The sequence below is a fragment of the Polyodon spathula genome, chromosome 14 (genome assembly GCF_017654505.1).
Source record: "Polyodon spathula isolate WHYD16114869_AA chromosome 14, ASM1765450v1, whole genome shotgun sequence".
Lineage (NCBI taxonomy): Eukaryota > Metazoa > Chordata > Actinopteri > Acipenseriformes > Polyodontidae > Polyodon > Polyodon spathula.
The window spans coordinates 35837905-35861936 of NC_054547.1; the positions used below are offsets into that span (position 1 = coordinate 35837905).

General features: G+C 35.2%; 1 protein-coding gene across 1 annotated transcript in view; it reads right to left on the reverse strand.

The window, feature by feature from the left end:
• Window positions 1–24032, reverse strand: part of rsrc1 (arginine/serine-rich coiled-coil 1) — a 97771-nt gene that overhangs the window by 9620 nt on the left and 64119 nt on the right. Inside the window, exon 7 of the mRNA XM_041270335.1 lies at window positions 13782–13850. Coding sequence (XP_041126269.1) covers window positions 13782–13850 — 69 coding nt within the window. The remainder of the gene's footprint in view (window positions 1–13781; window positions 13851–24032) is intronic.

Here is a 24032-nt window from a genome sequence, read left to right on the forward strand (position 1 = left end):
AAATGATGCCTGAATGAATGTGATACAAAAGGCAACATACAGTATGTACAGTACAGGCAGATGTTTTCAGCCTAGTGACCCAAGGGCCCTGCCGTTTTTGTGTAGTGGTCTCTTGATTTAGCTGTATCGCTATAGGGATGTTGACTCTTAGCAACAGGAATGCATGTATCTGTTTTCCAGGAAACGTCTGTAATAAGAGGAGTTTTTTTTTTTAATGATTATTCTTCATCATTATAGCTTTTCTACCGCCAGGAACATCTGACATTTAGTACCTGGGTAGAGCAAGTCATATTGTGAAAGAATATATATTTCCAGTAAATGTACAGAGATTAGGAAGGAGCTCTCAGCTGCCTTTAAAATACATAAGTAATAGGCTATCCACATATGTTCCATTAGCTCAAACCTGTTATACTGTATTATTATTATTTGTATTTGTTTTCAATCAGAAACAGAACTGTACTGGCTTTGGGGCTGGTGCTCGGAACACAAAAAGGAACATGCGAGTGTAGGCTGACTGCATTCCAGTGCATTGAACAAACAAATAAATACAGCACTGAAACTCACTGCAGATACAACATTGTGTTTTGCTGAACACAACAGTCATATACGTATTGTAAAAACAAAAGAACTTAAACAGCTTTTAACATTTAAAGGTTTAGCAATTCATCATGTATCAAACTGCTAATAACTGACATATCTGCTGTACACATACCTGTATACAGTACTCTAATCTGCTATAAAACCTATTACTACAACTAGAAGAATGTTTGTTTATGAACTACCGCAAATCTGCAGCAAGCCTCTGCGTTTGTTAAGTCCTAAACCAAAAGCAAACCAACCATTATTAAAATGTGCCTGGCAGTGATCAGGTAATAGTTTTTGACTGAATTGATTATGCGCTGACAGTTTCCGACGTAGCCCTGAAAATGCATCAACTCTGTAATGAGGACCTATTAAGGCTATTGATTTTCTGATTTCAATTGATAGCTAACAGGCCAAAGCTACACATCAATATTTGCATAACTAATACCCAGGAGCTAACAACTTTGAGAAATGAAACCTCAGCAGCCCAAACAGCGAAAGCCAATGAATAGAAAGTTAATAGAACAATATAAACCCCTGGCATTCAAATACAGATGTAATGAATACAAACAGCCTTGTTTAATCCAGGGCAGGTTCAAGAGCAGCGTGAAGGATTTCATCTTTAAAACCAGGGTGCGAATGTTAAAGATTGTGAGGCTTAACATTTACTGTTTGCTTAATGTTGTTCAGTAATATGTATTGTTTTTTTTCCTTTGTAAAGAGCTTTGTTGCAACTTGTTGCAAAAGGTGCTATATAAAAATAAAATTGAATTGAATTCACATGGGATTCTTTTGTTCAATTGTTTTGGTTAGTTGAACATCTAATTATTTTTCACATTCTCAGTTGTAAAACACTATGATGAATAATATGACAAACCACACTATATTGGTCTGGACTTTTGGTTTAATATAAAAGTGTTTCCATTCAAATTTCTGAAATACCGTGGTGGAGATCACAACAAACACGTTTACCTCGCACAAACACACAATCACATCATTCGCTTACAAGATCACACAGATATGCAAACCCACTCCCCGTCATACACCTGTCATTGATCTATTAATCAAATGATCGTGAGTGACAGGACTGACATCGGTGAACATTTCTGGTTTTACATCCACTTCCCAGGTCACTGCTAGAGGCTATGCATAGTACAGCACTGGTTTGAAGCTCAGTGGTTTCCTTGCAAGACAAATACGGGCTTAATGTTTCCAATCCACAAACACTGTTCTTGATGTACATACAGCACATCTCTATTTATTTATTTATTTTTTGTGATCCATCATGTGTACCTCATTCTCCTTCTGGAATTGAGAAATGTGTCTCCTTTCTCTGAAGCACTCCCCTGCCCACATGACTCTTAACAATATGAAAATTAACCATATGCTGTTTTGGGAAAGAAGAGTTTAAAATGGATAATATGAATCTCTTTCAGCTGCTATAAATCGTTTTTAAGTCTTGCTGAAATAACAGTTTTCTTTTGTCCACAGAGAGTGTGGTATCTTATACCTCATAGGAGCATTTTCTTCAATAATATAGCCACTAAGGGTACAATCAAAACCTGGTATGGCAGTCTGAAGCTTTTTACTTACACGTAGAGATAAAGGCTGACAGATCTAATATGTCTTCAGACATAACTGCAGTCAAGAAATTCAATTTCATTTAAAAAACGCTTGGTGCTTAAGTCAAAGGATAGTTTCAATTTAGTAATATCATAAAGTAGCGATGTAGGATAATTTGATTTCAAATTCTATTTTTAATGACAAAGACTGACTGTTGCACGGTGAGAGAGTCACAGGCCTCAACATTTCTGAAGTCTCTAAAACCAAAAGGCGTTTGTCTTTTTCTTTCTTTTAAATAGCTATTTTTTTTTTTACTACACCCTACTCACATTTTACATTTTCAGTAGTAACAATTACTAAGTTTACTGATCATGGGAATTCCTTGCTAACTGATTCTCTAACTTGAATTTAGAAAATAGTAATATTTTGCAAGATTTTCGTCAAAATTAAGCAACTCCAGTAACTGCACAATTTAATAAAAAGTTAATTAAGAAATTACAATAACGCTGTAACAACAGAATCTATTAACATATTTTAACATTAAACAAAACCACAGCATCATCAGTTGTTTATTGTGGCTTTCTGGCAAGAAGAGTAATTAATCTGACCCTGGAATCATAAATTATTTTCTTCCAGTTAACGATGGCTCCAACTAAACACCCCGGCGTTGAAAAATGAGCAAACCTATAGTGCGTTATTAGAGCAGTTTAACACAAATGAGTGAAATTGCACTCCCTCAATCCACTACATTGGGATACAATGCAGCGCTGCTGTTAATCTTTGTCGTATTGAGTTATGATAACAACGCTCCTAATGGCTGCACAATCTCGTCTGCATGTGGATAATATGAATACTAATCAGGATCTCTCAGTGGGTCAGCAGATTAAGATCACAGCCAGTGCCAGATGCCGAGGTATCCCCTGGAGACTGGAAATATCCACACCAGGTGGTAGTATCAGCCTAATGAAGCTGAAGCACAGACACACGGGAGGGTCCCAGAGTCCCGCCGGACCGATCATGACTGACCAAGGTGCTCCCCCTCGCCCCCGGGGAAGGGGGGCAGGTCCTCCCTTATCAACCAGCACATTTGGTTGGCCACGCGAACCATGTTGCAAGAGAAGCACTGTCACTGATAAGTTCAAGATTGCAATGTACACGCTTCTTTCAATAACAGTCCAATTATAAAGTAATTACCCCAACACAAGCATAAACAATAGCTTTAGAAATGGCACGAGGCTCACTGAAAGAGAAAGCACTTGAATCTTCTACGCAATCTAAATTAGTTTTGGTTTTTATTTTGTCTTTTGGTGCTGCTTTTGGGTGGCCCAAGCACATAAAGGGAGCACTTTGTTCCAAATACATAATATAAATACTATATGAAGGAGCTTATCTATCTATTCAATCTATTCAATGTATCTATTCTATACACACAGATATACAAACATACTCTACATATATTGAAAGCATTTCTTCCCTAGTGGAACATGTTTTGTTACAACACTTTTTCTTTTTTTTCAGCACAAATCCCACATCACCTTACTACTGCAAGGTACCAGGCAGCTTAAAGCCCATTTCTCCCAGAATGCTCCAGTTTGATTTCTAAGGACTTACAGACATGGAATGCTTTCCCCTACACTTAACAACTTTACACTAGCCTACACTTAAAAAAAATCCAAACAAACATCCCATTATTCACCATTACTTATTATAAAGAGCTGCTGTTACAATGAGCAGAAAGCAATGTGTTCCTTTTTTAAAAGAATGTGCACACTCTGTCCAGTATTTCTACAAACAGCAGTCTGTCAGGTTTCTGATACTGGGATATTGTGATGTTAGCCTCCGAGAAGTGTTGTTATAGTAAAATTACTTCTGAGGGTCACCTCTGTATTTTTTTTTGTTTCATAAAATGTATCACATGTTGTGACACACAAGGTATTGTGACCAGAGATTGTTCACTCCGGCAGTCCTAAATAAAAAGACCTGTTCATTATTCCCATTCAGGAAAGATATTCCACTAAAGACAGCAAACATTACATTTATCTTATATACTAAATTTAAATCCATGACCCATTCCATGTAATTCTTAGGATAAGTATTTAGTTAGTTATCCTATAATAATATTTCTGTAACATGCTGAAACAGTTCAAACACATAAGGTAGCGGGGTGATGCTTTATTTTACATATGGTATGTGTGATAAATCCTATTAACATTACACTAACCCTCCAAACGTTCAGCCACGAAGCTTACTAAGAGGAGTCTTGCAGTTCACACATGGCCGCAAGGTTCGCAGACACTGTAGACTACTCTACACAGCCTATTAGTACAATTGCGGGGCAACAGTCACACAAAACCGCAAGCTGAAATAGTGCAGCCTGTGGTCATGAAAATTAAGCCATCACTTGTTTTAGATAATCAGTATTTCTATGTGTGTATCATGTTAGGAAATACTCCAAGCTGTTGCAATATAAAAGGGTTGTTTATGGTTTCTGTCTGCTTTATAACACTGCTTAACTAAACAGATTTTTACTCCCAAAAGCTACATCTTCAAGGTGTAGATGGGAAAGCCAATCAGGAGCTTTGGGGCTACAAAAGGACAGATCCAGGCACACTTGAGCAGAACTACTATATAAACAACATGATCAATTCATACCTTGATTTCTCTGGTCCGTCTGTTCACGGATAAACATGTTGACATCAGCTGAGAACAAGATGTCTTTAAATATGTTGTAGTTATTGCCGTGAAGCAGTGTTTGTGTATGTAAATTGTACAGTAAATAAAACTCATGTGTTACTAATAATGTATTGGATGGCATATACTGTAATTGCAGGCAACCATATGGAAAAAGTTTACTTTAAACTTTTTTGGAGTGACTTTGTTAGCATTATACAAGTACGAGACAGGAAATCAAATATCTGATGTTTTATGGGCAGTTAAACATGTTTCAAAACATCTCAGGTTGTGAAAACACATCTTTAAATGCAAGAATGTCTACTGTGTATAGAGTGCATCTATGTGAACGATGTGTTTGCATCGATCTTCATGATGGTTAATCGCCAGAGAAAGAAAAAAAAAATGTAAACATTTTCAGAAGTTGACTACCATGATAGAATTTATTTTAGCAAATTAGCTTTTCATGCACCTAGGAACTGAAATCCCATACTCATGCACCCTACAGTCAGACAATTTCTATTAGAAGTGAACTATTAATGACCTTGTAGGGGCCAGGTTCTGATGACCAAGCCTCAAAGGTCACTGCCACTGTCCAGGATCAAATTAACGAGGTTCAGACGCTAAAATCAAAGCTCCTGACCTCCGACAATACCTAATAAACTTAAAGCATTGTAATACATTACCACCTAGCATAGCACTTTAACTTATTGCGGTGCCAAAGTGTGACCTCACTGCAATCGAACAGTGCTCAGGGAAATTTAACAGCTGCCCTAATATTAATTACAGAAGTCATCCAGCTATTCTAATGAACTGAAATCATTAGGTAAAAGCCTGAAGCGCGTATCTCAAATTAACCCTTTCACTGCAACCCAGGCAGTACAGATCTAGTTTGCAATTACTAATGAAATGAAAGTCAAACATCACAGTACATCAGCGACATTCACTTCCAATCCAATATCTTATTAAATTCAGGCCTGTTATCACATAGTGCAACTCCGGGGTTCAATGAAACAATTAAAGCCAGGTTGGAACAAGGCTCTGGACCCCTTATTTCAACTTAGGCATATAGTTAAAACAAGTTCCTTGGCTGGAATGGTTTGCAAGAGCCACAAGTGAGCATCACTACATTACAAATTTTGAGAAAATGTTGATTAAAACAGTTTTGCATGTTGCACACAATTTATTTGAGATTCACCTATTTGAACATTTCTGACCACCCATTACTAAATATACAGAATGTGAACTTGTTAAGAGAACAATGTGGGGTGCTGATGATGTGTTAATATGTTTAAGCCATTGCGCAATATCAACTTTTCCCACACTGTAAGAGGAACCCTTATTAAAATTACAGCACAACCACACTGTTTAATTTGCTTTGCAGTTGCACTGCTATAAACTGGTATTTCTAGAAGGCCACCAATGCACCACCAGTCAGCTCAATAGAACTCTGCTTGCACAGTTTCTTCAGCTTTAGCAGACAGCCACAGTAAGAAACACTAACCCACTGCCCTGAAATCAAGCATTACTTCATTTGGATGTTCAATTATAAATGTCAAACAACCATACCAGTGTCAAATGAAAATTCACAAATCTCTAAATGACTGGGACAAACGCACCAAAACAAAACAAAAAGAAAAGTCGAATTGTTTATCTTTCAAAAGTGACTCTCTGTTTATGTTAGTTTTTGAACATCACAACTGAAAGAGTTTGAGCATTTGTCGCTAATGAAGTTGTCAAGGCTCGGCTCGCTCCCCATTTCCTGTTTGAGGAAAAGTTTCCCTGAACGTATGGTCCTGTTTATTGCTATTTGCCTGCCAGGGTCCCAGTCTGCACCCACTCCCCTTGCCCACGTGGCTCTATACGTTTCAGCCTCATTCACACTGATGTTCCTCAAGCATGTGGCACATGACTTAAATGGAGCAAATTAAACTGTCTTCCCAGATATCCTTTCACATTTGTAGCCATCATTTCTCTGTTTAACACATGGGTAAGGCACCCCATTATCTGCCTGCAGAGGTCGACCTCAGGATATTAGATTCTGCCACAACTCTCTCTTGTACTAAACCGAGGGGAAACACTTAATCACCCCTGCCTTTTCAAGAAAAAATCAACTTTAAATTTGCCATGATGAAAAATCAATAAGCCAGTAATTGCTTGGCTTATCATCGTGTGGAGGAACAAATTGTGAGGCATGGCTTGGCGTCCACACAGATTTGGCTGCAACACACAGAGTTTCAGGATCACTGGGTTAGAAAAGGAAAAGGTCTCAGAGTGATAATTAAATCTTCTCATAGTGATTTTCTGCCAAATTTATTTCCCGCGGGTATATAACTCTGATTCACTGCTTACAAGCCAGGCATAACTAATCATTTCAACGTAAGGAAACACACCTTGGAAAGAAGAGAGAGAGAAAAAAAAACTCAATGTAAAAAAAAGAAATCTAAATGTATCTTTTGAAAACGATGTGGTAAAAAATGTACATAACGTATCCTTGTTAATGAAGCAAGCATTCAAAGTAGAAAAACTGCATCACTGATTTTATTTTTGACTATGATTTTATTTTATTTTTTTCATTTTCAGCTGTCTGGATTATGCATGGCACTTACTGTAATATAGTTGAGCAAACATAAAAATGTCAGTAGTGGTTCAAATTACGAACATGTGTAAGGATGTGTACACAGAATAAATATGCATAAACATAATAATAAAAACAGATCAATGATAAGGTACTTGTACCGTGAAACTTCTTTTACAGATTGTGGAAAATGTAACTATTTTCCCCAATATTTAAATTAATATAAACTGTGTTTCCTAAGGAAAAACTAAAATCATATTCAAGTTTTATTTTTAGCACATCAAGACAAACCGCTGACAAATCATAAGAACCCTGATATGAATTTGTGTAAGAAACAGTAACTAGTTATCACCTGTAGTTAAACACTAAATTCCAAATTGTCATGTATACTCACACCGACGACATCTTGCTCAGTTAAACCTATTAATGTTACTTGAACTCAACACCACCTTTATTGTAAAATGGTTTTACAGGAATACACGCAACACACACAGCTGTGGATATAGATCTAGTAAAAAGGTTGTGATATACTGACAATACCATCAATAAATGCCAGTGTATACCCAAAGGATTTTTTTTTTTCAATACTAAAGCATTGCAACCAAATGTTAAAAGCAAAAAACAGACATTTTTGAAAAAAAATCATTATTTTACATTACGATTTGATAAAAGCAGATTAAAGAGAGTACACATGGTGTTTACAAGATTCTAAATTTCTTAGCATGTCCTTCATGTGGCAGAAGGGACGGTGGTAATTAAAACATTTAAAGCAGTGTGAGCCCCATGTCTCTGATCTGATGCTTGGGTCAGCCGCTTGTAGATTCTAATTTGTCCTCAATTTGTATTCATGACAGGAAGGCGCTAAATATTTAACAGCAGTCCAGCAGGAGTGTGTATTGTTGGGCTTGGAGGTCAAATAATTTGATTTATGAGCAGATTATACTTAGCATCACTGTCCTATCGTTCCCTGTTTTGCAATGAAAATACAATAAAAGTAACAAAATAAAACTATTACTAAAAGCTAAGTGCTATTCTAACCTTTTTCAGAAGTAGGTACTGTAATAATGGAGTTTATAATCATTCCATAGATTTATTAAAAAAAAAAAAAAAAAAAAAAAAAAACACACAAGGTATTTTTTCAGAACTGTTCCTGTAACAGTGGCTGAACTTTCACACTGATTACTGCAGAGACCAAGCAATGCTTAAAAAAATAAACAGATACTTTTTTGTAAACATCACCCTTTCTGTGTCTTTTAAACCAATAAAAGTGATGGTAATCTAGATCAATATCTTCAGAGATAAAACAAAACAAAAAATCACACACACACACACACACACACGAAAAAATTGAGACCACTGCAAAATTATCAGTTTCTCAGGTTTTACTGTTTGTAGGTATGTGTTTGGGTAAAATCAACATTTTTGTTTTATTCTATAAACTACTGACAACATTTCTCCCAAATTCCAAATAAAAACATTGTCATTTAGAGCACTTATTTGCAGAAAATGACAACTGGTCAAAATAACAAAAAAGATGTAGTGTTGTCAGACCTCAAATGATGCAAAGAAAATAAGTTCATATTCATTTTTAAACAACACAATACTAACGTTTTAACTTAGGAAGAGTTCAGAATCAATATTTGGTGGAATAACCCTGATTTTCAAGCACAGCTTTCATGCGATCTTTGCGTGCTCTCCACCAGTCTTTCACATTGATGTTGGGTGACTATGCCACTCCTGGTGCAAAAATTCAAGCAGCTCGGCTTTGTTTGATGGCTTGTGACCATCCATCTTCCTCTTCATCACATTCCAGAGGTTTTCAATGGGGTTCTGGTCTGGAGATTGGGCTGGCCATGACAGGGTCTTGATCTGGTGGTCCTCCATCCACACTTTGATTGACCTGGCTGTGTGGCATGGAGCATTGTCCTGCTGGAAAAACCAATCCTCAGAGTTGGGGAACATTGTCAGAGCAGAAGGAAGCATGTTTTCTTCCAGGACAACCTTGTACTACCTTGTACTTGAAAATGAAAACACATGTTACAATATACAAAACAGAACATAAGGAGTACCAAAGCAATGTTCAAGAAAACTGAAAATTGTCTCTAAATCTTGGATTCTTCAAAATAGCCACCCTTTGCCTTAATAACAGCCTCACAAACACGAAGCATTCGGTTAACAAGTTTCAGCAGGAAATCACCCAATATGTCTTCCCAGCTCTTCTGCAGCAATTCCCTGAGATATAGAACTCTTGTGGGTAGCTTTGCTTTGACTCTTCTGTCCAGTTCGTCCAATACAAGTTCTATGGGATTGAGGTCTGGAGACTGAGCAGACCAGGTCATTAGATTGAGTTGTCCTTCACTTTCCTTCTTCGCCAGATAGTTCTTGCACAACTTTGAGGTGTGTTTCGGGTCATTATCTTGCTGAAGAATGAAGGACTGCCCAACTAGCCGTAATCCTGATGGAATGGCATGCCTCTGAAGTATGCTATGATGGCCATGCTGGTTGAGCTTGCCATGGACTTGGTAAAGATCACCAACTCTGTCACCAGCAAAGCAACCCCAGACCATGACACTGCCGCCTCCATGCTTGACAGTGGGAACCACACATGCAGAACTCATGCGCTCACCCTCTCTCTCTGCATCTTACTAATACTCGGCAGTTGGACAAAAATATTTCAAATTTTGATTCATCGGTCCATAAGACCTACTTCCACTCCTAAAATGTCCAGTTTCTGTGTTTTTTGGCCCAGGCAAGTCGCTTCCTCTTATTCTGCACTCTTAACAATGGTTTCTTTGCAGCCATTCTTACAGTTAGGTCAGCTTCACGCAATCTCCTCTGAACAGTTGATGTTGAAACATCTGTACTTCCAATAGCATTTAGCTGAGCTTGTATTTCAGGGGCAGTTAATCTCCGGTTTTGCAGACTTGTGACTCGAATGAACTTGTTCTCCGATTCCGAGGTCACCCTTGGCCTGCCTGACCTTGTTCGGTCCTCATGAGTGCCAGTTTCTTCAAATCGTTTGGTGGTCTTGGCCACAGCAGTTACAGACACTTGCAAAGTTCTTGCGATTTGTCTTAAAGACTGACCTTCATTTCTTAAAGTAATTACAGACTGTCTTTTTTCTTTGCTTAACAGAGTATTTTTCCATTTTCTACTCCCTTACATTCAGGAATGACAAACTTGTGCCTATGCTACCTATATTTATAGTAATCACGGACCCTCACCTGTTAACAATAATTGGTGACAAAAGATTAATTAGGTAACATGCTAGTTAACTCAGAGAACATCTAACAAAGACACTTTTATACTCAAGCCAGTGTTCTAACACTGTGTTGTACACATTTCAGACTTTTAACTGACTTGGGCTTCAGATTGAAATCCCATTGTTTTGGGTGGCCATTTCATTGAAATTGACATGATTCACATTTTCATTTTAAAATTTAATTTTTGAATACAATTCACTTATGATTATCAGCTTATATAAGTACATGTATCATATAATGAAATATTAAGTATTTATAGACAAGTCTATACAGTTAAAAGCATAATCATGAAAAACCTGGTTTCAAGCAGGTGTACTCAAACTTTTGACTGGTACTGTATGTATGTATGTATATGTGTGTGTGTGTGTGTGTGTGTGTGTGTGTGTGTGTGTGTGTGTGTGTTATATATGGTCAAAACTTCTAAAGTCATTTTCCCCACAAAAGTGGTGAATTCTAAATGCATCAACTTAAGCAATCATTTCTTCCCGTTACAGATTTTTTTTTTAAAAAAATGTGAAACTTTTGATTTAAAAAAAAGCAAGTTAACCCCAGGGTCTAATTAAGATTAAAACAAAATTATTGTTTATATATATATAGTTATATATGTGGGCTTGTATTATATATATATATTATATATATATAAACAACCCGAACTTGACACTAATCTACACAGACAGTTTGCAGGCTGCATCAGTGGTGATTGACAACACAGCTAGTTACATCCTGATGAGGTGTAAATGGAATGCGAAGATGACAAGGGAAAAACCTGGCTACATATTTAATGGCCACATAATTTTCGAACAGCAACACAAACAGGTACAAATTGCACTTGTGACCTGCTGTATACCCACTGTAATTAACAACCTTTTTTTTTTTTTTTCTGCAGAAAGATACCATTCTCAATCTTTGAAGTAATTGATGGTCTTGTTTACCTTTCAGACCGAAGGTTAAAAAAATATAATTATTTCTCTCATTAAAATGAATGGTAACAACAGCAATGCAAGACTGTGGGCACATGTTAAGGGCTATTTAAGGTCTAAATAGCCAAGTGAGAACTATGCATTTCAAGCGTGGGATTTATAACTATAATTTTTTAGGAAAGCTTTTTAGAAACAAATATGCCTCCATGTATTAACCCAACATCTAGCTATACATTCTTAAAGTCTACGTGAAAACTACTTTATAAAGAGTTGAGAGTATTACATCATTAAAACAGCTGAATAATAATAATAAAGCATTTTTTTTAGTATTATTTTTAGTTTTCAAATGTACACTTTCTTATACTCATACTAATGTAAGAGTACAAAGTTGTGCATTGTATTGTAACATTTATTTTTAATACTAATAGAATAGCCTTTCTAAACCACTTCAAAAGACTTGCAGCAAGAAAGAAAAAAATGAAAAGGCATTATGAATCAAGGCTTTGATCTTTGCACACACAGTAATGCCTGAACTGTTTTTTTCTATTTCTTTTTAATTACCCATGAGTGTGAGTCGTGTACAGAAGACGCTGCTCGGTTTAGAACCCTACACATCTTTTCCTTCAAAATGATATTACTGTAGTGCCTTTTAAATCTAGTAGTCATAACAAAAGTATCAGATAAAAGACACATACACTTCCTTTTCTTTTCAAAATGCACAACTGCTTTACGCATTATAAAAAGTTGTTCTGCGTTACAAGCAAAACACAATACCCTTTTAAAAACAAACAAACAAACAAACAAACAAAAAACCTGGCTGTGCACTTCTTCACCACAAGAATGTTACAATATAAAGCCCACCATTCCTTCTGTCTGAAAATGAAAATGAAATCAAGGAAGATACAGCACTAAAGTCTACTCAATAACAATAAGGTTTACTCTACTGCGAAATTCTGCAATGGAGAATGAGCTAACGGATGTTTCTTCAAGATTGTGGAAGAGGAGACAGCAGGAGCAACCTATTTTCCTTCCCAGTTTATATATATATATATATATATATATATATATATATATATATAGTTACTTTACACAGGTTTTGTTTTTTGTTTTATGAGTTGCAGCACTTCCCATGCGGAGCCATTATAAGCTTTTACAGTACTGAATGCCATATGGCAGCAAGGTGTGGATTTTCACGAAGGTGGAAAGAAAGTAACTCTTTCCACTGAAAATACATTGACTATCAACAGCAAGGTACCCTACAGCATCCCAATCAGGACAGTAGTTTGGGCATGGAAAACAAAGATAGCCTTGCAAAGATAGGTATTTGGATCTCAAGTAGCAAAAAAATAAATAAAAAATAACATCCATAAACCAAATTAAAACTACCTTTACATTACTTTTCTTTTCTACTTTATTAGAGTCCAGTTAGACCTGGCATATACGATTACGTTATATATCACGGAACGTGTGGCATTTATTATATGTGCCATTCAGATTTGAAGAAGAGTAATTAAATGCTGAAAGGGGAAAATTTATGCCCTGCGAGGCGTTTATATGCACAAACCCGAATTAGCGAAGGTCAGAGGTACCATTAGGAATACAAGAGAAAGAGGGTTTGGGCATGAAGCCAGAAATATGGTCATCCCAATGCAATAAACTAAACTGTGGGGGCTTGGGGACCCCTTGAAGCTTTCAAGTGCACACACCAGCCAACTCATTTAATTCATTAAATACATGTCTTCAGTTGCACACAAAAAGGAAGCAATAGCTATCCAACTTTACTATCAAACTTAATTAGGAACTGAGCAGGGAGGCATGTAAATAAATAAACACATTAGCGTACACATAGTGTCCTTTGGTGGCAGACTAAAACAGCATCATTCTATCTACCAAGGAAATGTCCATTGTGAATATTCAGCACACTACTGTGCTTTATTAATGGACATCTGTGGTTGAGTAGGATGGTTAGAAGGAGGCAAAGCTTTACATTAAATAGCTATTTCTAGCGCCAATCACATGGGACAAAGAGACGTTCATCTATTTTGATACCTATACATCAACAGCAATAAGAAAGAGAATACAAACCAACACAATATTGCAATGGACACCAATTCAGAAACAAGGACAAGCTTTATCCAGTGCCAAAACTATAAGCAAGCTAAACTCCCACCTTCCTCGTTCATTATCTCCGAAGTGTTACATTACCTTCTTCTTTCTTCTTCCTCGCCTCCTCCTCCTTCTTCTCCTTCGCTTTTAAAACGTCATCAGTTTCAGCTGCAATAGAAACAGATCAGGGTTAAATGAATCTCTCTCTCTCTTGTGTATTAACAATGTTGATCCGATAGATCTCATCCAGACAGTAGCTCAGATTTGGAAGGAACGAAGTTATCCCGATAGCCATTCCTCCCTTTTACACAGTATCGGTGTGGTAAACAAACAAACCTCTGTTTAAAAAAAAATTAAAAACAAACGTATGTAAGTGGATGTTCTATATCTCAAAAAAATTAAATAACTTCTTATTTTATTTATTTAATTATTTTGGGGAGGGGTGAATCCATACATTTGGCTCCTATATATACAAATACGATGGTATCAACTGTGATTACAGGAAAACTTTAATCACTGGTTTAAAACTAGCTAATTTAGATTATAATAATAAAAAATAGATACCTGGAAAGTATATGTATACTGTACATATTAAAAACACTTGAAATCCTGTTTTGGCTATTACACAACATTTTTTTTTTTTTTTTTTTTAAACAGTAAATTTGTTAAAGAAGATTAAAAATCTAACGGGAAGTAAGGATGGACTATCAATATACTTTGTAAATTAATTATATTTCTGTTCTAGCACATCATTTATTCCGAAAGAATTAATGTCTCAAAGGAGCCATTTCCCTTTATTGCTATATTGCTTACTGCCTGATGAGTGAACTATGTGAAAATCAGTCTCTAATAACATTATACTTGATGACTTTATACTTTAAATAAGTACTGAGCTATTAAAATGCTACCTGGTTGTTAAGGGAGAAAAAAAAAAGCAGAAAATTAAGCTCAACAATGAAAAAATAGATTCAATTAAATTAATTGTTACATTAAAGTGGCCAACAATGGGCAGCTGATTCCATGCACCGTAGACAGCAACTGTTTGATCCTTTCTAAACTGTTCCGTCAACGTGACTTGAGTGACTTTTCCAAAGGCTACCTTTGCTTTAACTAGGCTGACACTTCCATTTTCTACAATAATGTCTTCAAGACAATGCCAGTTTCAGAAAGTAAGCACTGCGACAAACCAAGAAACAGACGGGCTCATTCCGGCAAACCCACAGTCCAGAACAGGAATGCATTTGTTGATTTTCCATTTTTCTGAACCTAAAACTAAAATACTTATCTATAAATATATATATATATATATATATATATATATATATATATATATATATATATATATATATATATATATATATATATATATATATATATCATATTTTAGGTTCTTCATTGGATTTTTGTTTGTTAGATTTTCATAGCAATTAAACTAGGTTTCTCAATGTAAATTAAAAAATGATTGTTTGCATTCAGTTATAAAAACATTAATTCTTGAAGCAAACTCTTACCACTTACATTTTGCTGTGTAATGCACATTCCTAAAGCAGAAACTGAACCCTGCCAACTATATTACATGGTCATTAAATACAGAAGGCCACTAAAGCCATTGCACCCGGCTAATTTGCAAAGAAATTCTCACAAAGTGGCTGTCACACTTGGGCATGGGAAATTAGCTTAATGTTATGGTCTATTTCCAAGTTCAATAAGCAGTATAAGGGGGAGTGATCTTAAATAGCGTATTCCAAAAAGGTTTCAACTCTCTGAAATCAACATTAGCTATGCTAAAAAAAACACTGTTTAAGTCTATTGGCTAAATCAGATTGCCCTGCCACCAACACACGCTACGACTAGATAACAACCAGAATGGTGTTTAACAGAAATCAAGGGGAACATAAAATGAACTGAACAAGCACTGTGGTTTTAAGGTTGCTGTAGAAGGTCTAACTTTGGCATTAATGGTTTTTGTAATATTTTGTGTATATGTAATGCCAGGCTTCAACCCATCGACAATGATTCGAATTAGGTAATAAAAACAAACTCTTAGAAATCGTAAAGAATTTTACTTCATTTACACTTCATTTCGTCTCTGCTGGAAGGACACGGATAACAAAAATCCCATTGAAATCCAATTTGGGTTCTATGTGTAATTGTATATCTACCCCTTGAGTCATGTAAAATGCTAGGCTAATGTTTCATTCAAATTATCCCGCTCTAAACCACATTCTACTCTTTACAACCATCTTCAAAATGTATTAGCTGAGCTCATTAGAGTGAAATTTAATAATGCAAACATCAGGTGGATTTCAAGAACCTCCATTATCAAGCGAAGATGGATGGCTTATATATAGCTCTTGGGCCAACTGGGCACAATTTAGATTCAATAAACTAGCATGCCTGAATTTGATTTATCTATTACAGTATGGTAGTTTGGTCTCTCTTAGTGATTTTCTATTACTCCTTAGAAAGAACAATTCATTGGTATTTTACAAAAGGCAGGGAGGTCAGCATGCAGAAATTATATTAAAGAAAAATGTGAAACGTGTTATTACATTGCAGTATGCCATGAATATATAAGCTATGGTAAATCTGGGCATCTTTCTGTTCTTTGAATTAGAGGAGGCTCCACGGATGATTTCCTGCATACACAGCAAGCCATTTCATTGTAGCAAAAATAAATTAACAACAACAATTTTAGAATGCATCATGCAGCATTTAAAAAGAATAACTTTGTCAATGAGATATTTCGTCTTTATACATAAGTGTATATTAGTGAAATAAAAATGTTTTGTTATATATTTAGAAAAAAAAATACATAACAATTATGAAATCATCGGCCATAAAGTACTGGTTGAATTGATATTGTTGGTTGAGCTGTAAAGAGCCTACACTTGCACTGCCCAGAGTCGTAGTAAGCAATTTTGGGCAACTTGTGAAGGAGTCATACGTCAGGTGAGATGTAACTCAAGTCTTGTCTACACTGTGCACAATAAGACACCACCACAATAAAATGCTTAAATGACACCACTCTCAGCAAGAGGATACTGATTGTATTTTAAAACATTTAATAAAAATAATAAACAAAAAAATGCTTGACCTCTAAATGATTTCAGCATGCCTGCGTGCAAGACACTGACACAGCTTACATTGTGTTGATGTACCTTTGTCTGGTGACGACTCACTACAGGTTAAAATAACAAATCCACGCAGGACCTCTTACAAGGAACATAAATTTATGTTTTCATACTATGTGGGGATCAAAAAAATGTCTGTAAACACCACAGATACCAATACATCTGATCAGACCATGTTGTCTCTGCCTTGAGAAACACAATACATTTAAATCCTCTGTGATTAATTACACAGGCCTAATATAAAACAAACATGTTTGGAAAACTACTGGTATTCTTCAGAAACCAAAGTAGCCAAAAAGACCTCTGATACCCCATTAGCGATGGTTTGTTAGTTTGCATCCTGTTTCACTGGAGGCCTTCCATTCCTTAAGCAGTGTTTTGAATTTGATTGAGGCTTTCATTTTCAGATTTAGTTTGCACCTAAAGAGTTCTATTCCTGTTCCAATTTCTTTAGAGAATTCAATGCATTATTGCTGTAATGATCACAACAGAAAATCTACCTTCCCTTCATCTTGGCAAAATATATACATCTTCGTTTTCAATTGTAAAAAACACACACTGTGTAAAATTAGTGGTTGCACCTTGGGAATGTTCTCCCACTCATATCACCCCAAAAATGGTCTATCCATCAAGGAACACGTTTTTAAAAGTCAGAACTAAACCCAAAATAAACAAATGCATGCTTTGAGCAAAAAGTCCTGCTCTTCAATAAGTGTTTGGGTTCAATGTGCTCAGATATATAGATATAAAGTATTATATATATATATATATATATATATATATATATATATATATATATATATATATATATATATATATACACACACACACACACACACACACACACACACACACACACACACACACTAACGAATTGCAATTTAGTTTTATTTATTTTTTGTGTGTTATTAACAAAACTAAATGTGTTATTTTATATACTCTTTACTTGTATCTTCATCTAATCTACAAAGCATATATTTCTTTAATAAATTGAAAGGAATTTAAGAATAAATCAACTGGATGAATGCAGGGCAAACTTTACAATACTTGCTGTAAAACATGGTTGGTGATGTAATGTACTGTAGAAACATTAACCAAACACCTTGGGATTTCTTTCTCATTTCTAACACACTTGTATACAGTGCATACAGATTGCTGTAATGAATCAGCATTGAAAAACTGTTGAAAATATATCAAACACTTTTAAAAGTATCTGCAGTTATCAATTATTCCTTTTCTAAAAGCAGCCCTAACCCATGTTTTGCTCATCACCTACAAATCTAAAGAGCATTCCAATTGCAGTATTTGCTCTTCTTTCTTTTGATATATTCACCAATGTATAAGTATATACTCAAGAGTGAGCCTCCAATAACATATGCTCTCCGATAACTACCAACAGAACAGAACTCACCTAAAGGTATAGCTATTAAAAATATTAAGGGCACACAGTTTAAAGTCTGTGCTGTCTTATTAAAACAACAAAAACATTTCTAGGCTTGGCAAAGCAGACATACATATAGATTGGGAGCAGTAGAAAAAGCCTGAAGCAGACACTGGTAAATATCTGTAATGTCAAGGGAAAGGGCTTGCTTTCCTTTCTTGGCTGTGCAGTATTTGCTAGCATAAACATAAATAAAGGACAATGCTACTGATGACTCCTAGAGCTGAAGGTTTGGCTGCTAGAACTACACTAAAGCAGCAATCTATTTTAGCCTGTGGCCAATAAACCGATGTTCCTATAATAAACATCACACAAGTTGAACTCTCAATAAATACTGTGTTTGTAATGAGAAAGAGGAAGATATCAGCAGCACAAAATAAACAGAAGGCATTAGTAAAGACTTTGGGTCAGATTCTTATTTAGGCTGTGAGCATAACATCCAACTGTATTTTTATAATAAAGAACAGTTTGTAAGGAAATTCTTAAAAATAAAATGCATTCACTTAAGATGTACATACCATCTGCTGCAGATATGTGGCCATGTAGTTTAATCAACCAAACCAAATAACAACACACTGTTTGACAAATACAGTTACAGTACTATTGCAGCTTAATATCTGCTGGTAATTGTGAACAGCAAACTGTAACAGTAGATAACGACTTGCCAAAAAAAAAAAAAAATAGATCCTGTTTTACGTGTCACTATTGGCAATAATGATAACGAACATGTAAAGGACTGTTACCAATAACCAAAGTATTCTGAAAGCGACAAAATGATCAAAATATTACGAATTACATTTATTTTTGTGAATTTCAATACCTTCAACAGCATCAGTATTATTTAAATGACTGTATCTAAAAATAAGTTCTATTTAAAAATAAACAATGCAATACACCACAACAAATGCTATTTGATGTAATACCTATCAGGAGAATTAAAATTGAAGATGTATAGCAACTTTAGATTTAATCGTGATTCACATCTGTAAGAAAGGAGGAACATTTTATTACCCATTAAAAGAAAGTTAACTTTTGTGCCCTATTTAGAGTATCTTTGGCACTGAAATGCAGTCAGTGTAGCAGATGGGATTATGAGGGCAATAGGTTAAACACTTGCATCTTCATATGATGTTACTGAGCAATGCCACTAGGGGGCATGGTGTCCTTCCAGCTGGAGGGAGGCAAAACAGAAAATACAGCAAAAATTCAGACGACCTACTGTACTTTTCCAATTAAAACATAATTATTTTGTTCTTATTTTGTAAGGTCTACGAAAGGTGAGAATAGCTTTGAAGAGGTAGGATTTACCACAAAACATTAAAATGAGGTGTAACTTACCTCACAATATAATGCATCTGTCAATGATCCTACATTTACAACTAAAAATAATGAATATTTATATATATATATATATCACCCTAATATGTATATATGTTGCATTTCAGAACCCTAGGTGAAAACCATGTTATAAGCTGGATTCACATTGATTTATAATTCATTTTAAATTTAAATATTAATTCAATATAACATTTCATAAACTGTGTAGTAATGTAATGTAGGGGAGAATGTATTCTTTGGAAACTATCAAAATACAAATGAAACAAAATAAAACTGTTTTATTTTTATTTTTTAACAAGATTACATGAACAAGGACATTTAAATTATATGTTAAATGTATAAAATATTAAATAACAAAAACTAATTAAAATCAAATCACACAAATTCAATATATTATTCATAAGAGTAGCTTTTTTGAAATTGTACCGGTACTCTACCCCAGTACAATAATTAATAGTATTTTCATGTGTAGCTTTATCTGTTGCGAAAATGCTTAAATCCTTCAGACCTAACCACTGTCTCAACAGAAAAAATAATGAGGAAATTAATATAAAATTAATGTACATTTGACGAACGAATGGCTGCAGTGACAGGCATGCAGATTATAGCATAAGACTGAAATTAATTATCACAGCCTTCTCGCCCATTCTGTTTATGTTTAGAAAACATGCCTGTCCGATTATATTTAAGTTTTAAGATCTTCGGGTTTTGATAAAATATTAAACTTTTTTTTTTTTTTTTTTTGTGGATGCTGCCAACCCTTTTTTTGCTCTCTTATAAATGATGAAAGATATTTTATTACATTTTCAAATTGAGTGTGAAGAGGTTCGCATACACAACAGGAGCAGAATGCAGTACAACATTTAAAAGTTATATTAACTTTAGAATGGGTACATTCTCTACAAGTGAAACTTTTCCCCACTGAAAATGAATGCGGATGCATGCTTAATCTACAATAATACTTTTAAATCGACTGGTTTCACAGAACCCAATTAACACTACTTTTGAACGGTTTTACCTAAAATAACATTAGATTAGTGCTAATCTTGGACTGTGAAACCATCAGTAAAAGCTTGAAGGTATAACTAACTAAGCATTTCAAATATATATGAAAGTACTGTAGCACTGCCACCCCTATAAACCCCTAAAGGATTAATATGTATGCATCAAGACACCAATCCTGATTACAACACAAAACATAGTAACCGAGTACTATGCATACTCAACTATGAGATTCTTAGTCTGGTTTTCACACACAATATGGATAGTATTTTCGTATCAGAGTATTACTAAAGTACATTAGGACAGTCTCCAGATTAAATGTATGATGTTTTTCAGTAGTTTACTGCGACAAACAAGAATCAAGATCAAACACTGTTGAGGGATCAGTACTAAGTACTAAAGCCAATGGTTGTGTTCAATGATTGTGGCTGTACGGATAATACTGCTTTATGGTTGAACATATTACAGTGTGCTACTGCTCATTTCTAGTTGATTGAAATAAAGTAAACAAAATACTAGAAATAACAACGTAAAAGTCATTTTAAAATTGTTTACTCGCGACTCGCATAACAAACGTGCACGTTTTTTTTTTTTTTTTTTTCTCAGAATAATTTGTGATACTGAAAGCTGTTTGTATATTTTTTAGTATTGGGCACAACTACTGATTGTGCTGAAAATCAAAAGGTTTGAGAATAAAAGTGATGTCAGGCACCTAATGTGTATCCTAGAGAGACTGATGAAGTGGGGACTGAGCTAATGAACTGGCCAAGATCACCACCATCCAGGTTATCCACAGACTGGTTTTCTTCCAATTGTGGACGAGTGGCAGCTGAAATCAAATCTACACAAAAAATGAAATGGTCTGAACGACTGGAGCAATGGAACATGGCTAACTGGATCATGGGCTATTTATTAAGCAACAATCAATGGCAGGTCATTTAAAGAGGGGAAGGACTACAGATCTCCAAGTTTGGGCTCCAGGAAAAAACTTCCAAGAAAAAGCTAATATTAAAACATATCCATTATAGCTTCTTGTGGTATGCCTAGTTCCTAATATTCCTTAACATGATTTGAAATACTGTAACATATAATATGCTATCATTTTGAGAAGTCAATTCTGTAACTTACATTTAACAGTAAGAACTGAGAGAATTGTGCATTATTTTCTGCACATTTGAGAATTAATGTGAACAATTGTAGGTGACGAGGGAAGAGGATAAATTGCTTTAAATTCCCAAAGGAACTATCTTAACAGGATTTGGCAAGGAAATCCTACAGTTTAGGGTTCTGGAACATTCATTTTATAAAATAGGAAAAATGCTAATTGTCAACCTACTAAAAGAAGCATGGTTTTGTTCAAAAATAGAATACATCAACAGCTATCATTAGCAATTGATTCAGTTTGAACAGCGGTTCAGTACCTCTCTATGGCATTACTGTATCTTGAATATGATGTACATGCTGTCAGTTTTGAAACTTCCACAATCTCTAATTCATCCTGCTGTTTCAAAAAAGCTAACGGTGTGTCTAAATCGTTAAATATTAAAAAGTAGATGTTCCTGAAAGTGCGAGTAAAACATTTCAAAGGTATTAATATTCACTATGCAGATCAGGATGAAATATTCATGCAAGGTTTGTGCAAAGAAAATGGGTGCTGTGGATGAGAAGGTGAAAAACTGACATAGATCTACTGTAGCAATTGCTGGCATTCACGCTCATTCCCACCTCCCTGAAGTCCTGGTTACTGCCTCTTGTATTAAGTCTGCCTTTCTCATCACTTAATGCTTATTTTCATCACTTTGCTTAAAATATTGATAATCAATTAGAGCTACGTCTGTTTTGCTACAGAATATGTGTAACAGTCTATCAGACTGTCAGTGCCAATTCACTCCTCATTCAAAGTTAATTTTTTCTTCATAAATCTGCCTTTGGAGGAGTCATTAAGCGCAGAACATAGCCCGAGGTGTAATCACCTATTCTCTTTCATTAGTCGAAGGCAGGGAAGGTGATGGAGATTATTAGAACTTTGGAATGATCACAAAGCAGCGTGCTGCCTGTCAGATCCCCCCAACATTTCATTCATCTAGCCAACTCACAGGCGCCCTGTGCCAAGGGTTTGAAATGGACATTATTCATGAACATCTGCGGTATGCTGAATATTCTCAGCTAGAAATGATGAAAAAGAACTGCCCCTTTGACTTCTACAATTAACATGCTTGTGAGAAATTAAGGCAAAGTAACAATTCATTTTTTTTTTTTTTTTTTTTTTTTTTTTTTTTTTTAAACCTCTGGTGTTCTTTTAACTGCAAAAGCACAATATAATTACCACTGCCCCATCATCAAAATGGCTTTTTATTTGTATTGCTCAGGTTTTACAAAGAATACAAATATAAATATATAATATAAAGAATTCTGTGTTCTAAGTGCTCCTAAGAAACAAAATAATTTGGTATCCTGTTTGGCTGCTAACAGCAGAAAAAAATAGGAAAGAACATTCTTACTTTGGAATGAATAGAACATAAAGAATGCAGCTTTTAAAAAAAATACATTCTAAAACAGCATCATTAGCAAGAGGCTTGTGCTAAATGCACTGCACTAGTGAACTACAAAAGTAAAGCAAAAATTTTGGATCTAAAAATGCAGATCCACATTATAAACTCATAAGCATAACACTGTGTCGGTTCAATGAGACCTTTACAAAAAAAAAAAAAAAAAGGAAAATTACTCTGAACCTCTGTATTCGTCACAATCCATAATTTATATATAAAACTATGCTTATTATTTAAATTATAGTCGAAAGATGTTACCATACCACACTGAGAATTTGCAGATGCTGAAAAGTATTTCACTTTAAATTTGCCAAAACTACAACACCCAGTGCATGGTTCCATTATCATCCTTTTTGTTTTGCTATGAACTTTCAGTAAATATCCAGTATCTGTCTGTATATAATTATAACCCCTGCTAGCAGATTCTAAACAGCACACAAGCAACCATATAGCACACTTAATGCAGACACAGGATTCATGCAGCTACGTAAAGGAACAGATTAAACTACCAAGTAGTATTCATTTAGTCAGTGGAACTATAACTAAATACACCCACTGTTTTAGTAATCACTGTGACTGACACATAACTCAGCAATTCCCAGCAACTCCTGGTTTGATTTAAGGGTATTTGAGCTCAGCTAAGAATATTTGAGAACAGCCCCAGGCTCCTCACATTCCCTGAGCCAAACTGAGCTCAATTTAAAATGTAACCACTGCTGGAATCTCTCAAAAAATACAACAAAAGCCTTCTCAGGGAGTACTCACTTCATTTCTGACATTTTAAAAAGAGGTGAAATATTCTGTAAGAACAACATACTTTATTACACCTGTTCATGCCTAACCCACACCTACGTACCAAGAGAGGGCATAATTTCTGGAAGTAATT